Here is a 22,499-nt window from a genome sequence, read left to right as displayed (position 1 = left end):
TAGAGAAGTATCTTCAGGACCTTGTGTTAGGCAATGGTTTCTTAGACTTTACACCCAAAGCACAACAACAAAAGAAAAATTCGAAACTAAAAACTTTTGTTACCCAAACAGCTATATAATGAAAGTAAAATGTCAACCCACACAAGGGGAGAAAATATTTGGAAACCACATATCTGAAAAAGGAGTAATATACCAAATATATAAAGAAATTCTTCAACTTAACAAAAAGACAAACAACACAATTTTAAAACGGGAAAAAGGCTGAACTGACATCTGTCCAAAGAAGATATACAAATGGCCAGAAAACACATGAAAAGATGCTCAACATCATTATCTAGCAGGGAAATGCCAATCAAAACCACAATAAGATACCAATTCATACCCATTAGAATGGCTACTATTTAAAAACATATATACACACAATAGGAATTTACAAGTGCTGGAGAGAATTCAGAGAAATAGGAATGCTCATTCATTACTGTTGGCAATATAAAATGGTGCAACCACTGTGGAAGACAGTTTGGAAGTTCCTCAGAAAGCTAAGTATAGAAAAAAACATATGACCTGGCCATTCCACTACCAGGTATTTATCCAGAAGAACTGAAAGCAGGGACTCGAATAGATATTTGCACACTGATGTTCATAGTGGCATTACTCACAATTGCCAGAAGATGGACACAACCAATGTCTCCATCAACTGACGAATGGATAAACAGAATGTGGTGTGTATATCTATCTATCTATCTCTATATATGGAATATTACTCAGGCATAAAAAGAACGAAGTCCTATTACATGCAACAACATGGATGGACCTTGAAGCATCATGTTGCATGATAAGCCAGATATAAAAGAACAAGCATTGTAATATCTCACAGCTATGAAACAATTTGAATAAGCAAACTCATAGAGTTAGAATCTAAAATATAGGTTACCAGGGTATGGGGTCAGGGGATACAGAATGGGAAGTTAAAGCTTAAAATATCTAGGGTTCATATTTGGAATGATTGAAATGTTTTGGTAATGAATGGTGGTGATGGTAGTACAACATTGTGAATACAATGATCAGCATTGAAATATATATCTGAATGTGATTAAAAGGGAAAATGTTAGATTTATATTTTATATATGGTATCAGAATAAATGCTTTATAAAAAAATCCACAGAGGGGGTGCAAGGATAGTTCAGTGGTAGAATTCTTGCCTGCATGCAGGAGACCTGGGTTCGATTCCTGGTCCATGCTTCCCCCAAAACATAACAAACAAGCAAACAAACAAACAAAAATTCAACAAATGGTGCTGCAATAATGGGAAATTCACATGGAAAAATAATGAAATGTGACCCCACTATATAGCATACAAAAAAAAAAATCCATGGAACTACAGTACACAGTGACCCTTAAGTTAAACCATGGACATTAATTAATAGTACAATTATAAAAATGTGCTATCATCAATTGTAACAAATTGTACCAGTGTGAGGTGTTGGTAATGGGGTGGTATATAGGAATCTTGTATTTCAATCATGACTGTTCTATAAACCCACAATTTCTCTAATGATAAAAAAAGACCATAAAAACGTTAAATTCTGTTTATAATATGTATGTAAACACTTAATATAAATTGTGGAAATATGAGTGTTGAATGTACAAGTCTTTCAACTTTTCTGTATATTTTAAATTTTTCCTAATAAAATGTTGGGAAATTTTTTTTTAAATATTTAAGAGCAAATGTCCAGAATAGACATCTTGGCTGTAAAACCTTGCTATTACTTTTATAGGAGAAATTTCTCCAGTAATCATAATAAATATAAGACAAGGGAAATAAAATGTCCATTGCATAACTTCTAAAGGAAGGCATGAAATTTAAATAAAAAACTCATTTTATTCTTCATTTAGAATGCAGCATGTTTAACGTATTTAGACTAACAAAGTAAAACAAGTATGTTAAATGACATTTTAAAATGTACCTGATAACTCCCTACACACATGGGTTTTTTTTATTAGAAGGAACAAAATATTTTGCTAAAGTATATTGATATGTTAAATGAAAATGCAAATTTTCCTTAATATTTTCTTCCTTTAAATACTAGAGGATATGTGTCCCTTTGGTTTGAAACTTAGCAATCCAAAATCCTCCCACAAAACTACCTAAATGTTCACTAATTCTTCTTTTCTTTCTAGCAAAGATATAAAAATCATCTGGTGTTTTCTTATATTTTTTCCAGGAAAAATATCTTTTTAAAACAATAGAGAGGGAAAACTAGAGAATCTTGGCAGAGATAAAGATCATAAAATAAACCAAAGTGTTTGGATACTTTAGTTAATTGTTTTAAGACAAAAGACAAGTAGTACAAATAAATGATAAGCAACACAGACAAGAAAAAAGGAACAAAATGTGTTTACAGTGTTTAATTGTATCTTAGAGCCTGAATGACTAACACTCCCAGAAAAATGAACGAGGGAAAATGAACATGCAATACTTCTTATAGAATATTAGACTTCTCCTATTCTTTTCTCCTTTCCCAGGCAAGACTATTTCACCAAATGTAACATATGGGCTCTCTGTTTTGCTTAATTTTCTTATGGTCTTAGAGTGAGAATTTTTGATTTCTATATTTGTGTCTCCCCTCCTTGTTCTTATGGAGATATGAACTTGGGGTGGGGACAGGGGAGGTGTCTTTTGCTATCCTTCCTCCCTCCCCTCATCTGCTCTCTCATCCCACTCCAAGTTTGAACTTCAATCCCCTCTAGATTGATTATATCCTCTCTTTCTTCCCCACAGTTAACCAATCTCTAGATTTATAACTCTCCTGATCATCGTCTTTTTTTCCTTCATGTTGCAATTCTTCCCCTATTCAATTATTCCCCTTTTTGGGGGGGGAGGTGTATGTTCACATTTGCCTATTTATCACAACTGGAATGTATGGACAATGTTATAAGTAAACAGGCATTCTTTTCATGCAAATATAAATCATGTTCCTCGGCTTCTAGTTCCATAAATTACCACACAGTCCTTGTAGGTATTGCTTCGTGTTATGTGAGATTAAAATCAGACGAGTCACTATCTAATCGAGACTGTTCTTCACATACGAGCTTCTAAAACTGAATTGAGACTAATCCAACATATCTCCATTCAATTTATTTATTTTGTTTATTCAGTGTCTATAGTATTGTTCTTATCACAATGTTTTTGATCTTTTGAGGTGCTCACTTTGCAGCAGGAGACTGGGTAAAAGCTGACAACCCAGGAGAGAAGAAAGGAATTGAGAGATTTCAGATTGAGAAAGGTGGTCATGACAGTTTGGGAATGTACAATCATACCTTTGTAATTGCAGTGAAGACCTTTTCCAGAATGGCATTTGGCTGGGCAATTTGTGGTCCATTGGCCTGAATATTGAGGGCTATAGCACATGGTTTGGCTACAAATCTAAAAATTAGAAAAAAAAAAAAAAAAAAGACGGTCAGAAGATATTCTTCCTATGGTTGTTCTTAATACTACTAGTTACACATTAGTCAACTGTTTGTGAAACTGCTGACAGGCTTTTATGGGTTTACACTTCTGTCGGTAACTATAAAGTAAGTTTAACTTTTTGTCCACTTTGAGTCCCCCAGCAGCAACATTAAACAAGAAATCCTCTTAAAACATTAAACCCCCAGTCCTCAAATTCTAATGTGACTCGCCACACAGAAAGAATGCCAAATGCCAAATAAGTGCCTAAGTGAGATATGCAAATAAAACAATTACTTTAAAATATTATCATTTATACTTTTCATGCTACACTTGATCAGCAATAGCTGTGTTAGATTTTTATTATGACAAAGTATTTACGGAGTATCTGATGATACAAGCACAGAGTGCTTTTCATTACCTGTAGTCACAAATTTGGCCATTTTTGCCTGAGAAATCAAAGTGGGCTACATTCTGCCCCAATTCCTTGTGACTTATTTAAGCTCCCTACTTTGTGGTTCTATGTTTCTTTTTTATAAGGTGTCATGACATATAAAATGACTTGATAACCCAGACAAGTTGAAGTCTGAAGTGTTTATGAGCAACAGAAAAACTGTTTTTATCATAAGCCAATAACTATATTAATAAGAGTGGAAATATTAAGCTTTGTCGCAGGGCAGATCTGATGTGTGAATGAGGTAGAAAATGGGCACAGGCAGAGTGCATGGAACCCCAAAGCTATGGTATGTAGGACCCCAAAACTGTAAAAAGAAAAGATGTTTACAGTTTTAAGAGCTGTTTTAGACTTCAATTGAATGTTGAAGAAACAAGGTCTGTAAATATCTCTTTTTGGTAGTGATACCAAACACTGTCTACTAGAACAAAATAATGAAATATATCATATAAAAGTATATTACCCAAGTTAATTTAATGTTGGCCAAAGGCTACAACTGATAAATATGCAAAACACACGATGACTAAACCATAGCTTCTTTAATAATTGTCAAAAAAAAATTAAAGAACAGTAGACGAGGATTTTTTTTTTAAGTGGGACTAAAGAAGTTTTCATACACAATGTTATGAAATACTCCACTGGGTCCTATTTCAAATAAAAGAGAAGAAATTCATCCAAACAGAAGAATGAAACACAGTACATGAGCAAGTCCAAATCAATAAAGATATGCACAAAGGATACAATACAATACCTATTATACTGGGCTCTCTGGGACAAAGTCAGAAAGAAAAATTAATCATGCTTTCATATAAATTTCTAAGAAACTAGAAATTTCCCCCAATTTTTGTAGTCTCAATTTTTTATGAAAAAATTTTCTAAGATATATTTCTCTAAGTCCCTATTTGCTTGCAGAGTAGTATAATCTTGTCTTATTGACTCTGGGTCATTACTCTGAATAGTAATCATGGCACTATGGCTGTAGTTAAATTGATGAAAGAAATGGTGCTGAATGGGTAAGGAGTCACAGAAGAGGGTTCAGAACTTGTTTCCTTGACAAAGCCTCCTGTTTTGTGGTTATTTTGTTCTTCAACTATAAGGCAAAAATAAGTGAAAATGCATGCGGTCCAGCAAAATCAGAAAGGCTAAAATGGCAACATTACTGTGGTCTAAATGCCAAAATCAACATCTCCTAACAGTTTTCTTGTACTCTTCCCTGCAGGATTCCTTTCCAACCTTCCTCCTCATCTCTCTTCTTCCCATGTTCAAAAAAGAAACAATGTAGTTAAATTTCCTTTTGATATTATCCCTGTAACATCCTATTGGTCTAGTGCACAGTCATCTTTCCTCTAAGTAGTGAACAGTCTAAAAGCAGAAACTGTTCGTTTCATTTTTGTATATCCCCTGCCAATACCTGGCTATATACACAGGAGGGGTCAAGAAATGTAATCAAGTGACTATCTTTAGGAAATATGTTTTCACTGTTGCTGCATTGTTTTGACAGATGTTGACAAGTTAATGGACAAATCTGGTGTGACTGGTAACATGCATGGGTAGGCAGTACGTGACTCAAGAACTGTATTCAACTAAATCTCTTCAATAGCAGCTTCCTTACCTTTGCTATCATCCTTCAGTAACTTACAAGAAGCATCCAGATCAAGTTTTTAGAATTTGTTACACAATATCATTTACTTCTACTTTTTAAGCCTCAAACCATTTTTTAAATGGTTTGCTCTAAATTTCAAGAACTAATGCAACAGGATCTTGAAGAAAGTTTACCCTTATTCCAGATCAGTTCAAGCCTGAAACCAAAGAACACACCAGGTAAAAAGTTTCCCATGAGCTTAATTTGGGACTTATTAACAGGAGTCGGTTCTTTCCTGTTGGTGATCGGTTGGGAAATGGAAATCCGTGATCCGCAAAAAACAAGAGGAAGGGGAGTGCCTTATATGACACAGTCTTAGGAGACCTGGCCACAAAGAAGCCTCAGTTGGATCTTGTGAAAGCAGATTTTCAACCGTGATTAGGCTCAGCTACCTTCAACATCTGTGTTCTAGTCACATGGGCTGCTGGGTGCTCAGTGCTGGGTGCTCAGGCTCACCCTTTTCCCTGGACTGCTACAACTCTTGATCATCTAAATTGTTATCAAATACATATGATGCTCTGTAAAGAGATCTTTAAAGCAATGCCCAAAAGATAGTGTACTGGTTTGAAACTGTTATGTATCCCAGAAAAAAAAAGCCATGTTCTTTTAATTCTAATCCAATTTTATGGGGCAGACCTATAGTGGGGTGGGATTCTTTTGATTTGGTTGCTTCCATGGAGACATAATCCACCCAGTTGTGGGGGGAGTGGGACTTTTTGATTAGATTATCTCCATGGAGCTGTGACCCCACCCATTCAAGGAAGGTCTTAATTAGTTTACGGGAGTCTTTAAAGGAGCTCACAGAAAGAGAAAGAGATCAGAGCTTAGAGCTAATACAGAGAACAGACATACAGACACAGATATTTGGAGATCTTGGAGAGTCAACACAGAAGCAGGGAGTTGAAACCAAGACAGAGACATTCGGAGATGCTAAACTAAGTGATGAAACCCAGAGTTTGCACCAGAGAAGCTACGTGAGGGCCCACAGATGCTTAGAGAGAAAGCCACTGGAATCAGAAACTGAAGGCAACAGGACCAGGAACAACAACAACAAAAAAGCAGATGCTGGCCATGTGCCTTCTCAGATGACAAAAGTGTCCAAAATGCAAGAAGCCTTTCTTCAGAGGCAAGGTATCTTTCTTTGGATGCTTTAGTTTGGACATTTTCATGGCTTTAGAATCATAACTTGTAACTTAATAAATCACCTTTATAAAGGCCAATCCACTTCTGACATATTGCATTCCAGTAGCTTTAGCAAACTGTAACAGATTTTGGTAACAGATTGAAGGAAAAATGACTTCAAAGGCAGAACCATGGAAGCTAAGGTCCGGAGCCAGGAAATCTCAGGCTTGGAGAACAGATCCATCCATACATGTGAAAAGGGTGAGTTTGCAGAAGAAGCAGAGGGTGGGTGTTCTACTTTGTTGCTTGGGAAGAGTGTTACCCCAGACCTCAGAGAGGTGGAGAATTCTCTGGAGATTGGGGAGCACCTGGCCACTACTGCACAATTGTGAAGGGGTTGAGAGTGTGGCCCAGAAATGGCTGAGAGTCTGGGTGCTGCCCCAATTCTTCAATCTGTCCTTCTCTGCTCCTTTTAGTTCAGAATGGTGGTGGTTCCGTTTATATAGATATTGCAAAAAATTATTCACTTGGCATACAGCATACAAGGGTCAAATCCATCAGACAATTTTCCATAAATCCTTTCTGGATAACTCTATCTCCAATCCTCACCTGTCATGTAATGGCTGATTGCTTCCATGTTTGGTTAAATCCTCATGTGGGACACTATGCTAGTTTGAAAGGATGATGTACCCTAGAAAAGCCATGTTTTAATCTGGCTCCATTTTGTAAAGGTAGCCATTTCTTTTAAACCCTATTCAGTACTGTATGTTGGAAACTTGATTAGATTATCTCTACAGAGCTCTGACTCACCCAATTGTGGGTATTAACTTTTGAATAGAGTGAGATGTGACTCTATCCATTCCAGATGGGTTTTGGTTAGTTTTCTGGGATCCTTTGAAAGAAGCAAGCATTTTGAAAGAGCCATGAAGCAGAGAGTCCACACAGCCAGAGACCTTTGGAGATGAAGAAAGATAACGCCCCTGGGGGAGCTTCATGAAATAAGAAACTGCAAGAAAAAACTAGCAGACTTCACCATGTGCCCTTCCAGCTAAGAGAGAAACCCTGAACATCACTGGCCTTCTTGAACCAAGGTATTTTTGCTTGGATGCCTTAGATTAAGACATTTCTATAGACTTGCTTTAATTTGGACAATTTCACAGCCTTAGAACTGTAAATCTGCAACTTAATAAACTTTCCTTTTATTTAAAGCTGTTCCATTTCTGGTATGTCACATTCTGGCAGCTAGCAAACTAGAATAGGCACTATTCTCTGGGATCTCATTTTTCAAAAGCTGAAAATTTTCCAAACTATCAGTTTCTGGTTTCTTGCACCCAAAAGTTCAGTTCTTGGCTTATCCCTTTCCTGTCACATTTTACTCTAAGCTGAAAGAAGAAGCCAAGCTGTATTTTTAAAATTTAGTTTAGAAATTTGCTCAGTTAGATATCCAAGCTTGTCACCTTCAAAGTCTACCTTCCATCCAACACCAGAACTCGATTTTGCCAAATTCTTTTCCACTTTAAAACAAGGATCATCTTTCTTCCAGTTTGCAATGATACATTCATCATTTCTTCTAAGGCCTCAACAGAGGTATCTTCAAAGTTCATATTTCTATCAACAGTCTCTTCAAAACAATCTACCCCTTCTCTATCAAGCATCTCACAATTATTCCAGAATCTCCTAGTTTACTGATTTACAAAACCATTCCAACATTTTTTGTATTCGTATCTCTCAGCACTCCATTCCCAGTACCAAGATCTGCTTTGGTTTGCTAAAGCTGCTGGAATACAATATATCAGAAATGGATTGGCTTTTATAAAACAGACTTATTAAGTTACAAGTTACAATTTTAACACTGTGAAATGTCCAAATTAAGGCACCAACAAAAGGGTATCTTCTTGGAGTAAAAGTAGCATCTGGTTCCTTTGTCACATGGGAAGGCACATGGTAACATCTGCTGGCCCTTTGCTCCTGGGTTTCATTGCTTTCAGCTCCTGGTTCCAGTGGCCTCCTCTCTGATCTTGTCCATCTCCAAGAATCTCCAAAATCTGCGTCGAGGTATCTGTTCTCTGTGTTGGTTCTCCAATCATCTCCAAGCATCTGCATCTAGGTGACAGCTCTCTTTTTTGGATTTGAACTCTCTCTCTCCCCATGAGCTATTTTAAGGACTCCAGTAAACTAATAAAGACCTACCTTGAATGGGTGGGGTCACATCTCCACAGAAACAATTCAATCAAAAGGTCCCATCCTATAACAGGTATGCCCCCACAAGATTGGATAAGGATTCAAAGGAACTGCTTTTTCCTGGAGTACATAACAGTTTCAAACAAGCACGGCATGCATCTCTCTCTCCCAGGCTAATACGGCCTCCTTGAGGGCAGAAACCAGCTTAGTGAAAGTTGTGAATCTCCAGAGCCTGGAATATGATTTTATTTCATGTTCTCCCTCCACTTTGTAAAGAGGGCCAGAGAGGTTGGCAGCCTTAGCCTCCAGGGGAAAGGAAGCAGAGGACTGTATGTTTCCTTCTCAGGAAGTCAATGCTATAATCAACTTCCTCATTCCGATTTATTGCCAGGCTAAGTCCCAAACATTGAGGATTTGGTAAGAGAGTTGTGTGTCAGAAGTGACAGACAACGGCAGCAGAAGTTTTACTCAATTTAAAGTTTAAATGGCTATGGTTGGATATTCTCTAATAAATCAAACCACCTGAATACTTTGAAAGAAGTTACTGTGTCACAGAATGTTTTTATTTACATGCCTGGCATACTGTGGGCACTCAATGCATATTTAATGAATGAACAAATGAAAAACAAATCATCCAGAATACACTGGTAGTTGTTTTTACTATTCTTTTCATTGGGGTCCTGCAAATTTTAATTTCCTTGAATACCCACATTTAGTCAGGGTTCTCATTTGGGACTCAGATGGAGACTGACTATTCCAAAATGAGAAGTCATTTCTGTAGTTCCCATTGTCTCTATGATGTCAAAGCTGCCCCAAAGAGCCCTCGTGCTTGCTCCACCAACCCCTAACTGGCTGTCTCATTTTCAACTTATCCAGGCAAATACTTAATTTCTATGATTTAAAAAATGCCATATGATAGGCAGAAAAAGTTAACCTCAAATCCCAAATGAAAGGAGGAAGAAAACATACAGCTTTTATCTTCCTAAAAGATACCCCTGAGTATAAGAAAATACTGATTTTTTATTAGTTTATTCACCAAAGAATTTGTGAATTTCCTCTGATTTTTTTTTTCTGAGAGCATATTAGACACCAAATAAAACCCATGACACAACTACTATAATTTTATCATCAATCATCACGGTCCATTAGAGAAAAATTGGATTTTAATTTTTAATGCTGGTTCTAACACCTTTCCCAACAATTATCTTAAAAGAGAATCAGAGTCAGATAGAGATGGGGATGGTATAGAGAACACCAAAAACATAATAGTTGAAAGGAAATAAGTCCTTTCAAGTTTTGATGATTATCTCCACCAGGAAATGCTCACCTAATTATATTTTTATCAAAGACAGCAACATTATTTTCAAAGGACCAAATACCAATAAAGTACTTTCATGTATATAACATATAGGAAAAGAAATATAAGGAGGTAAGTTTTGAAAAATACTCATCTCAGTTTAAAGGTAGAGAAAACACATAAGACAATCCTACTATTCAATTTTATTTAACAACATGTGTTATATGGTAAACATGAATTAAACATCTCAGAACAAAGAACTGAAGTAAACTCTGGGCAAGAGAGGAGACCAAAAAAAAAAAAAAATGAAGTCACCCTGGCATTCAAATTAGTTTATGATCTGGAAAAGAAAATTAATAAAATAAATGAACTAATTAACAAACAAATTTACAGGAAACAAGTCACTGTTCTAATTACTTAATAAATTTAAACCTCTTCAATGGGGGATCATGGCCAAATATTTAGTCCTTTTCAACTGCAGATTTCCTATCTGTTTGATAACATCATAACTCTGCATTCATCTTAGACATTGTGAATTCTGAATCACTGTGAATCCATCAATGGTCCCATTTATCCCAGAACATATCTAATACCTGAGCCCCTGTGAGAGCCATTTCCTAAATGATAATAGATTATGTGACTTGAAGTTTAACAGCTAAAGAAACTATTTAAAATTTTAACAACCATTACAAACTGTAATAGGTAAAGATTTCTTTTCAAAAATACTTGGAAGGAAGGTTGTGGTGGTGAATATACAAAACTAATTATGCAATAAAATTGCATAAAACTAGATATCTTTCTTTCTCTTCCTCCTTCTCTCCCTCCTTCTCTCTCTCTCTCTCTCTCTTTCTATCACACACACACACACACACACACACACACAAATGAGTATGAGAAAAATTGGGGAGTAAGATCAGTGGGTTGTATCAATACCAATCTCCTGGTTTTGATATACCATAGGATCGAAAAAATGTCACCACTGGGCAAAAACAGGTAAAGTGTACATGAGATATCACTATATTATTTCTTACAATTGCATGCTAATCTATAATTATTGCAACAAACTTTTCAATTAAGAATACTTGAAAGGGGTCTCTGCTTTTGGCATGAAGGAATAAGCTAGCTCCTAACAAACCATGCAAAATTCTGTGCAAAATACCAAAGAAAAAAAAGAAAAAAAAAAGATACAGCAACAAGAAAAAAGTACCTGAGGGCTCTAAAGTGTGGATAAAAGCAAGAATGCTTTGGAAGGGAGTCAGTGTTGGAGCAAGCAACAAGGAGAGCATGAGCTCCCTCTTATTTCATTTCTTTAAATATTTATTTTTGCTGCTCTATTCTGAGATCAAACATAGTCACAGCATCAGGTAAAACTTTCATAGAGCAGCACATCCTATTTCTAGCTATTTCCAGAACCAGGGAAAGGAGTCTTGGAAAATAAGAGAGTAACCAGAAAACTATGAAAAAGAAAAAGGCAGAGAAGTTAATTTCTCACTCAATGTAGATATCCAGCATTATTCTAGATGACCCCTGAAACATGTATGTGTGAGACAAAATGAAAGTAGCTAGAATATAAGACTTAAAGAACTGAATTGAGATTAGAGCTACTGTTCGCCACAGGTATGACAGCCTACAATTTGAACATAACTGAGTAAATGGCCTGCTAAAACAAAACATCAACACTTTTGAGAGCAGTTTAACAGAATCCAAAACGTCCACAATATAACTTTAACAATGTCCAGGATACTACCTGATATGTTGACATATAAAGAGTCAAGAAAATATGACCCACTCTTAAGAGAAAAGCCATGTGAAAAATTCATGAACTTGAAGATAGATCAATAGAAATCAATCAAAAAAGAAAAATTAAAAATTTGAAAGAAAAAATAAATGGACAAACTTTGAGGACTTATGGAATTTTGAAGTCTAATATATAGGTAATTGGGGTCTCAAAAGGAAAGGAGAAAGAATGGAGAAGAAAAATAAGATATTAGAAGAAATAATAGACTACAACTTCCCAAATCTGATAAAATACACAAACATACAGATTCAAGAATGCAACGAACCCCAAAAAAGGATACATTCAAAACAAGGAAAACCTAGATATACCATATTCAAACTAAAAAAAGAAAAAAAAAAAGGATAAAGATAAAATATTGAAAGTCAGCAAAGAAAAATGGCACATACACAGAGAACAAAAATTTGAAATATAGTGGATTTTCATCATAATATATGGATGACAACTGACAATGGAACAACATCTTTAAAGTGCTGAAAGCAAAAACCAAACAACAAAAACCCTGTCAACCCAGAAGTCTATATCCAGAAAAATTATGCTTCAAAGAATGAAGGTAAAAGGAAAACAAAGGGAATTTGTTGCCACCAAACTCCCTGCTTCAAGAATGCTAAAGGAAGTTCTCTAGGCTGAAAGGAAGTGAAAACCCAGGGAAACTTAAATTATCAGGAATGAATGAAGAGCATTAGAAATGGCATATTCAACAATACTTGTATTTTTACAAGTATCTGAAATACATCTTTGAAATTAATCTCAATGAATTAGTGATAGATGAATTAGTTAAACCCATTTATGAAAAATGTCATATGTCCCACCACCAGACAAGTCTGGAAAGAAACCTAACTGTGAACAAGTGGAAATTTAATAAAGAGTAGAAGGTTAATGACTGATTCAACTCATTACTGAATACTAATGCTTCCTCAAACCCTGATATTATCTGCTGATGGGTATGTCATGGCTAAAGTTACACAAATAAAATTTTTTAACTGATGAGATCAGTATAGATTTGATTTTGAATAATATGTGAGTGCATGTTTAGGCATATATGTATGCACATAGTTGCTGAGATGAATGTGTATGCGAGTGTAATCTTTTACCCCAAGATAAAATTGTTGCAACAAATATTAAATGGAAAGAAAACCAGGATGGAAAAAAAAGGGATGATATCTCTTGACATTTACTATGTGACAAGTGCTTGGCAATGTTTTATTCTTTTTTATAGTCCAACAAATTCTCTTTGAAGTAAGTAGTCCCAGTTTACAGAAATATAATATGAACCTCAAAGAAGTTCAAAGCTCTCCCCAAGGTCATCTAGCTAATAAATAGTTTAGTCAAGATTTAGACCCAGTCAGTTCTAACATAATCTCTAAATAAAAACAATATTTTCCCCTCTTCCTAAAAGAAGAACTTCTGTAAACATACACTGATTAGGAAGGCACCATTAAAATACTTGTGATATGATCATACTCTTTCACTCAGGAATTCCACTTTTATATACTATCTAAGGAAATCCTTCAAACAAACAAACAGAAAGCTAAGAATATAAAGATTTTCATGCACCACCGTGCTGGTTTGAAAGGAAGTATGCCCCCTAGAAAAGCCATGCTTTAATCAAAATCCCATTTCATAAAGGCAGAATAATCCCTATTCAATATTATATGCTTGAAACTGTAATTAGATCATCTCCCTGGAGATGTGATTTAATCAAGAGTGGTTGTTACCTGGATTAGGTGATGACATGTCTCCACCCATTTGGGTGGGTCTTGATTGGTTTATTGGAGTCCTATAAAAGAGGAAACATTTTAGAGAATGGGCAATTCAGAGAGAGCAGAGAATGCTGCAGCACCACGAAGGAGAGAGTCCATCAGCCAGAGACCTTTTAGATGAAAAAGGAAAATGCCTCCCGGGGAGCTTCATGAAACCAGAAGCCAGGAGGAGGAAAAGCTAGCAGATGACGCTGTGTCCGCCATGTGTCCTTCCAGCTGAGAGAGAAGCCCTGACTGTGTTCAGCATGTGCCTTCTCACTTGAGAGAGAAGCCCTGAACTTCATCGGCCTTCCTGAACCAAGGTATCTTTCCCTGGATGGATGCCTGGATGGATGCCTTAGATTGGACATTTCAATAGACTTGTTTTAATTGGGACGTTTTCTCAGCCTTAGAACTGTAAACTAGCAACACTTTAAATTCCCCCTATTAAAAGCCATTCCGTTTCTGGTATATTGCATTACTGCAGCTAGCAAACTAGAAAAACCACTATCTATCATAGGAAAAAATGGTAAATAGCATACTGATTCGCTTAAAAAATGATGTATTGAGCACATATGATACATCAGCCCCCATTCTAAGTTTCGCTGATACAGCAGTGAACAAAGTCCCTGCACTTTTATAGAGCTTACATTCTAGCAGGGAGACAGAGAAAGTAAACAAATAAAATGTTATACTAGATAGTCAAAAAGTGCTACAAAGGAAAACAAAGTTAGGTAGGAAGAATAAGAGGGCCAGAATGGGCTTGCAATTTTTTTTTTTTTTTTCCAATGGCAGGTACTAGGAATTGAACCCAGGTCTCCAGCATGGCAAGTGAGAATTCTGCCACTAAGCCACCATCGCACCACCCTGCAATTTTAAATAGACTGGTAAGGGACGGTGACCGGATTTCTGGAATACGTAAGGAAATGAGTTAGAAAGATAAGTGGGGGAAGAACATCCTGAAAAGAGAAGCCAAGGACAAGAAGATTCTGGAAAGAGGATCAGCCAAGAGCAAAGGCCTAAAGGAAGACATATGACTGAGTGTTGAAGGCCAATGGGACTAAAGCAGAGTCAGTAAGAGTGAGAGTAGTAGAATATCATCAAGCATTGTAGACCATTGTAAGGATTTTGGTTTTTACCCTCAGTGAGGTAGGAAGCCACTGCAGGAATCTGAAAACAAAACTTAAATGATCTGATTTATATTTAAACAGAATCACTGGCTCCTCTGTTGCAAACAGCTTGAAAAGGAACAAGGACAGAATGGCGAGGCCCCCTAGGAGGTAACTTCAATCAATCAGGCAAAAGACGATGGCAAATCAAACAGGGCAGCGGCAAAAGAGATGGTGAGAAGTGACCAGATCCTGAAACTATTTTAAGACTGGACCCACAGGATTCATTGATGAATTGAATGTGGATTGAGAGAGTGAGAAAGGAAGAGAGAAATAAAGGATGACTTCAAGTTTTCTAGGCTGAGCACACAGAAAGAAGTCATTAGGCTGAGAAGATGGAATGAAGATTAGGAGTTCAGTTTGGAGCATGGTGTTTGATATGTCTGTTCTAGTTTGCTACTTTATACTTCTAAGGCCAAGAAAATGTCCCAATTAAAATAAGTCTATAGAAATGTCCAATCAAAGGCATCCAGGGAAAAATACCTTAGTTCAAGAAGGCTGATGAAGTTCAGGGTTTCTCTCTCAAGTGAGAAGGCACATGGTGAACACAGTCAGGGTTTCTGTCTCAGCTGGAAGGACACATGGTGAACTCGACATCATCTGCTAGCTTTTTCTCCTGACTTCCTGTTTCAAGAAGCTCCCTGGGAGGCATTTTCCTTCTTCATCTCCAAAGGTCGCTGGCTGGTAGATTCTCTGCTTCATCGTGCTGCATCATTCTCTGCTCTCTCTGAATCGCCTGTATCCTCCAAAATGTTTCTTCTTTTATAGGACTCCAGAAATTTATCAAGACCCACCCAAATGGGTGGACACACTGTCATCACCTAATCCAGCTTAACAACTGCTCTTGATTGAGTCACATCTCTAGGGAGATGATCTAATTACAGATTCAAACATACAGTACTGAATAGGGATTAGAATAAATGACTGCCTTTACAAAATGGGATTAGGATTAAAACATGGATTTTCTAGGGTGCATACATCCTTTCAAACCAGCACAATGCCGATTAGGCTTATGAATGGACATGGCAAGAAGACAGTTGGATATCACAGTCTGGAGTTCAGAGGAGGTTTATCTTAGACATACAAATTTGGTGTCATCAACATACAGATAACATAAAAAACCATAACAGACTAACAAATGACCTTGAAAGTGAGTATAAAGAAGAGAGGATGTTCTAGATTGCTAGCTGCCAGAATGCAATATACCAGAAACAGAATGGCTTTTTAAAAGGGGAATTTAATAAGTTGCTAGTTTACAGTTCTAAGGCCGAGAATATGTCCCAATTAAAACAAAGTCTATAGAAATGTCCAATCAAAGGCATCCAGGGAAAGATACCTTGGTTCAAGAAGGCCGATGAAGTTCAGGGTTTCTTTTTCAAGTGAGAAGGCACATGGTGAACACAGTCAGGGCTTCTCTCTCGGCTGGAAGGGCACATGGCTAATACGGCATCATCTGCTAGCTTACTCTCCTGACTTCTGGTTTCATGAAGCTCCCTGGGAGGCATTTTCCTTCTTCATCTCCAATGGACTCTCTGCTTCGTGGTGCTGCAGCATTCTTTGCTGTCTCTGAATCTCTTTCTCCAAAATGTTTCCTCTTTTATAGGACTCCAGTAAACCAATCAAGATCCACCCAAATGGGTGGAGACATGTCGTCCCCTAATCCAGTTTAACAACCATTCTTGATTAAATCCCACCATCCAGGGAGATGATCTGGTTACAGTTTCAAACATACAGTATTGAATAGGGATTATTCTACCTTTATGAAATGGGACTTATATTAAAACATAGCTTTTCTTAGGGGGCATACTTCTTTTCAAACCAGCACAGAGGAAATCCAAGAAATAAACCCTAGTGGGATGCCAGTGTTCAATATTTAAATGAATTATAGTCCAAAAACCAAATTAAATATTATATAGCTATTTAAAAGGATATTTTCATAAACTATGCAGAACATGAACATTTATAATGCAATGCTTATTTTTTAAAAGAGGCTATATACATTAGAAAGATAACTATAAATGAAAGTACCTCATAGGACAAAATCTGAAAAATGAAAGTTAATATGTTATAATATATCAAGGGAATTAAGCATTGTATTTCTTTTGTATTTGTTTTGGGGAAGCAATAAAACTTCAGTGGAAAAGAAGTGTTGTAGCTTCTGAAAATAAAATGAGCCTAGCAACAAAAGAGAATTATGGATAGGGCAAATACACAAATAGTATGATAATCCATGTTTTCCATGAGTTCAAGAAATGCTTATTAACCATCAACATTTTGCCAAGTGTTTTCATTTGTAAAAGCTGCTGGAATGCAATCTACCAGAAACAAAATGGCTTTTAAAAAGGGAAATTATTAAGCTGCAAGTTGACAGTTCTGAGACCATAGAAATGTCCAAACTAAGGAATCCAAAGAAAGATAACTCCAAAGAAAGGGAAGATGAAGTTCGGTGTTTCTCTCTCAGGTGGCATAACACATGGCAACATCTGCTAGCTTTCTCTCCTTATTTCATAAAGCTGCCCCAGGGGTATTTTCCTTCTGCATCTCCAAAGATTTCTGGCTGTGTGGGCTCTACTGGCTGCTTTTACCAGAATGGTTCCCTCTTAAAGTTTCCAATAAGCAACCCCACCTTGAATGGCTGGAGACACATTTACATGGAAACTATCTAATCAAAAGTTACCATCCCCAATTGGGTGGGTCATATTTCCATGGAAACAATAAAAAAGATCCCACCTAGCAATACTGAATGAGAATTAATGAGCACAGCTTTCCTAAACACACAAGTTTCAAACCAACATGCTGAGCTTTCATTTTTATAGCTTTAGTGGATTATAAAAGTAGTGTGTATTATAGAAAGTGAAACACTACCAAAGAGCACTTGTACAAATATTAAAAATCATCAGGCATGTCATCCAAAGATAACTATTATGAACATCTGAGCATTTTCCTTTCAGACAACACACACACTCTTTCTCTCTACCAGATGATTTTATACTGTTTGTCATACTTTTAATTAAACATAAGTACTTCACAGTGTATATAATCTGCCTTTATTTTCTTTTATGAATATTTCCCCAAGAAGTCAGGCAACTGTTAAAACATGGAATTTAATGGTAACAAGGGGTTACACTGTTGTGCTTATTTTTGCTGTTAAACAGTCTTGCTCAGGAAATAGTTACTGGGCTCATTTTATGGCATACAACTCTAGCCAAAGTTCCTTCATGTTACCACGATGTAGATGATTCAAGAAAAGCTGAATCTGAAGGATTAAATTCTTTAAATTGACTACTGAAATAACTGCATCATCAAAAACTAACTACCCTTCCCTCCAACTGCTTTATCTCTTCCACTTGAATTTGGGATCACCCTTGCTAGCTAACATTTCTAAAGATTTGGGAAAATCAGCTATAAAGTTCTGAAAAGGGTAATCTCCAGATTTTTCTTCTATATCTTGAACTATTATCTCTTCAAAGATGTTTGATAAACAATGGGGGAAAAAAACAAATGATGCTAAACAGACAAGCCACAGAATAAAAAAATGGAAATATCAATAGCCATATGAAAAGATGCTAAACCTCACAGAAAAAATGCAATGATACGATTTCATACCCATGATGTTGGTTAAAATTAAAGTCTACTAATATAAAATATAGCTGAGGATTTAGAGAATGAAAACTCATAAACTGCTCATGGGTATGTAGCAAAAAATACACTAGCAGCTGTAAAATATAACGTAGAGATTCAAGATGGCAGCTTAGTGAGGTGTGGAATTCAATTTAGTTCTTCCTCCACAGCAGCAAGTAAATGGCCAGGAACGGTACAGAACAACTGCTGGGAACACATCAGTTACCGGACACACAGTGTACACCAGTCTGGACAAGCTGGACCAGCTGCAATCCCACCCAGAACCATGAGTCCCCCAGCCGCAAAGGCGGGCGACCTTCTCCCACAGGCTGGTTCCCAGAGGGGAAAAGAAAGGGACTTTACTAACAACAAGGGGCTGAGCTCAACCAAGCTCCAACTGGGGCATTAATTAACAAATTCTGACTACTAAAAATAGACCCCCAGCTCAGCTGAACCTCTAGTAAAAGCTGTGTTGGCTGGTTTTTGGTCCAGCATAGAAGGGGCAGGGCTGACAGAAAAAGGAAAACAAAAAACAGAGGTTTTTTTCCAGATTAGACAGCACAAAATACTTGAAAGGGTCTGGGCCCTGAAGCAAAGGAGGGGGCACACAGAACCTAGAGATACACTGAGCAACATACCAACTTAAGCTCTTGATTAGCAACCCCGAGGAATGGGGGTCCTGCTCTGAAAAGGACTTCTTTCCTTATCTTTTTTCTGGCTGTGTTTCTAAGGCTTGACTGCTCTTTGCATACAACTGTAAGCCCTCTCAGGCTCCAAATGCCCCAGGCAAGGGCAGAATTAAGCTTGTCGGAGAAGTAAAGAGGCCGGTCAGGGGAAAGGAAGTAATTCCTGGGAGGCTGTACCTTCCCCGGGAGAGGGGTGAGGCCCAGCTCAGGTGAAATCCCTCCCTCAAGAAATTCAGACACCATGGTCTAGAAAACTGAAGCAATAAAAGCCAGACTACAACCTCACCTCTGTCTCCACCATGCCCCCAGCAGGAAGAGTCAGCTGAAGTTAAAGGTACCGCATCACTTTATGCTGGTGGGACCTGCAGGCAGACAAGCGTCACATACTGGGCAGGATAGGAAAAACACAGAAATCTAGAGGCTTCATAGGAAAGTCTTTCAATCTTCTGGGTCTCATTCTTAGAGAAAACTGACTCTGGTGACTATTCCCTCCTGAGAGGAGACCAGTCTGGTCTGGGAAATATGACTGGGGTTTATAATACCTAAGTAGACCCTCCTAAGGGGGAGAAAAGGCACCATACAGGCAGGGCAAGAAACAAGAAAATAAGAACTGAAAAATTCTGATCTGTTAAACAAAACCTAAACTAGAGGTCTAGAATAAGCTGAACTATGTCAAAGAAAGATAGACAATAAAGTCATCAAGCAAGAAAATCTTAGGTAAAAAAGTGAAAACAATCTCAGAATAAACTGATTAACGAAATTAAATGCCTAGACACCAGCAAAAAGTAACAAATCATACTAGGAAAATTGAAGATAGAGCCCAGTCAAAGGGAAAAAACAGCAATTCAAATGAGATACAGGAGTTGAAACAATTAATTCAGGTTGTTTGAACAGACATGGAAAATCTCATCAAAAATCAAATCAATGAATTGAGGGAGGATATAAAGAAGGCAAGGGATGAACAAAAAGAAGAAATCAAAAGCCTTAAAAAACAAATCACAGAACTTATGGGAATGAAAGGCACAGTAGAAGAGATGAAACCAACAATGTTAGATTTCAAGAGGCAGAAGATAGGATTAGTAAACTGGATGACAGGACATCTGAAATCCAACAAGCAAAAGAAAATATAGGGAAAAAAATGGAAAAATATGAGCAGTGACTAAGAGAATTGAATGACAAAATGAAATGCATGAATATATATGTTATGGGTGTTTCAGAAGGAGAAGGGAAAGGAAAAGGAGGAGAAAAACTAATGGAGGAAATGGTCACTGAAAATTTCCCAACTCTTATGAAAGACTTAAAATTACACATCCAAGAAGTACAGCATACACCAAAAGGAATAAATACAAATAGACATACTCCAAGAAACTTACTAATCAGAATGTCAGATGTCAAAGAGAAAAAGATAATTTGGAAAGGAGCAAGAGAAAAGCAATCCATCATATACAAGGGAAGCCCAATAAGACTATGCGTAGATTTCTCAGCAGAAACCATGGAGGCAAGATGACAGTAGTATGATATACTTAAGATATTAAAAAAAAAAAAAACAGTGAATGAAGAATTCTATATTCAGCAAAGTTGTTCTTCAAAAAGAGGGGGAAGTTAAAACAATTTCAGACAAAAAAATCACTGTGAGATTTATGACCAAGAGACAGGCTCTGGGGTGAGGGGGTGTAGCTCAGTGGTAGAGCGCACACTTTGCGTGTGTGAGGCCCCGGGTTCGATCCCCGCCACTTCCACATCTTACCTACTTCCACCTTATCTTCCGGACTCAAAGGAAAACAGTACTATTTTCATTTCTATACTTCCTATATATATATAATAATAAAAAGTATTAAAAAAAAAAGAGACAGGCTCTGCAAGAAATACTAAAGAGAACATTAGAGATAGACAGGAAAAGACAGTAGAGAGAGGAATGGAGAAGAGTGTAGAAATGAAGACTATCAGTAAGGTAAAAAGAAGAAAAATTAGATATGACTTATAAAATCCAAAAGGCAAAACGGTAGAAGAAAGTACTGCCCATACAGTAATAACACTAAATGTTAATGGATTAAACTCCCCAAGCAAAAGACATAGACTGGCAGAATGGATTTAAAAAACAGGACCCATTTATATGTTATCTACAGGAGATGCATTTTAGACCCAAGGATAAAACAGGTTGACGGTGAAAGGTTGGGAAAAGATATTTCATGCAAACAACAATCAGAAAAGATCAGGAGTAGCTATACTAATATCCAACAAATTAGACTCCAAATGTAATACAATTAAAAGAGACAAAGGAGGACACTATGTATTAATAAAAGGAAAAATTCAACAAGAAGACATATCAATCATAAATATATATGTGCTGAGCCAAAGTGCTCCAAAATACATGAGACAAACACTAAAAAAAGAAATAAGACACCTTAACTATAATAGTGGGAGACTTCAATTCCCTGCTCTCATCAATCGACAGAACATCTAGAGGATCAATAAAGAAACAAAGAATTGAATAATACAATAAATGAGCTAGACTTAACAGATATTTATAGAACATTACACTCCACAACAGCAGGATACACCTTTTTCTCAAGTCCTCATGGATAATTTTCAATGATAGACCATTTGCTGGGTCACAAAGCAAGTCTCAATAAATTTTAAAAGATTGAAATCACATAAAACACTTTCTCAGATCATAAATGAATGAAGTTGGAAATCAATAATAAGCAGAGGGCCAAAAACTTCACAAATATATGGAGGCTCAGAAACACACTCTTAAACAAGCAGTGGGTCAAGGAAGAAGTTACAGGAAAAATCAATAAATATCTCGAGGCAAATGAAAATTCAAATACAACATATCAAAATTTATGGGAAGCAGCAAAGGCAGTGCTAACAGGGAAACTTGTTGCCCTGAATGCCTATATCAAAAAAGAAGAAAGAACAAAAATCAAGGAATTAATTGTCCACTTGGAAGAACTAGAGAAAGAACAGCAAACTAACATGAAAGCAAGTAAAAGGAAAAAAATAATGAAGATTAGAGTATAAATAAATATAATTGAGAACATGAAAACAATCGAGACAATCAACAAAACCAGAAGTTGCTTCTATGAGAAAATCAGTAAGATTGATGGATCCTTAGCCAGATTGATAAAAAGAAGAGAGAGGATGCAAATAAACAAAATAAAAAATGGAAGAGGAGACGTAACCAATGACCCTGCAGAAATAAAGGAGGTAATGAGAGGATACTATGAAGAACATTATGCTAATACACTAGACAATGTAGATGAAAAGGACAACTTCCTAGAAAGGCATGGACAACCAACACTGATTTGAGAAGAAACAGACAACCTCAACAAATAAATC

At 36.7% G+C, this 22,499-nt stretch overlaps 1 protein-coding gene and 1 non-coding gene across 4 annotated transcripts in view; one reads left to right on the top strand and one right to left on the bottom strand.

Annotated features, from left to right (window-relative positions):
* CERS6 (ceramide synthase 6) overlaps positions 1-22,499 on the bottom strand; it is a 389,110-nt gene that overhangs the window by 276,343 nt on the left and 90,268 nt on the right. For all 3 annotated transcript variants that reach the window (XM_077154067.1, XM_077154069.1, XM_077154068.1), the window contains exon 2: positions 3,322-3,427. In XM_077154067.1, coding sequence (XP_077010182.1) covers positions 3,322-3,427 — 106 coding nt within the window. The remainder of the gene's footprint in view (positions 1-3,321; positions 3,428-22,499) is intronic.
* TRNAA-UGC (transfer RNA alanine (anticodon UGC)) lies at positions 20,825-20,896 on the top strand. The gene has a single exon. It is a non-coding gene; the product is annotated as a tRNA-Ala (tRNA).

Source organism: Tamandua tetradactyla, chromosome 3 (genome assembly GCF_023851605.1).
Source record: "Tamandua tetradactyla isolate mTamTet1 chromosome 3, mTamTet1.pri, whole genome shotgun sequence".
NCBI classification, from domain to species: Eukaryota; Metazoa; Chordata; class Mammalia; order Pilosa; family Myrmecophagidae; genus Tamandua; species Tamandua tetradactyla.
Note: the sequence above shows the minus strand (reverse complement) of the source record. Positions and strands in the feature narration are given on the sequence as shown.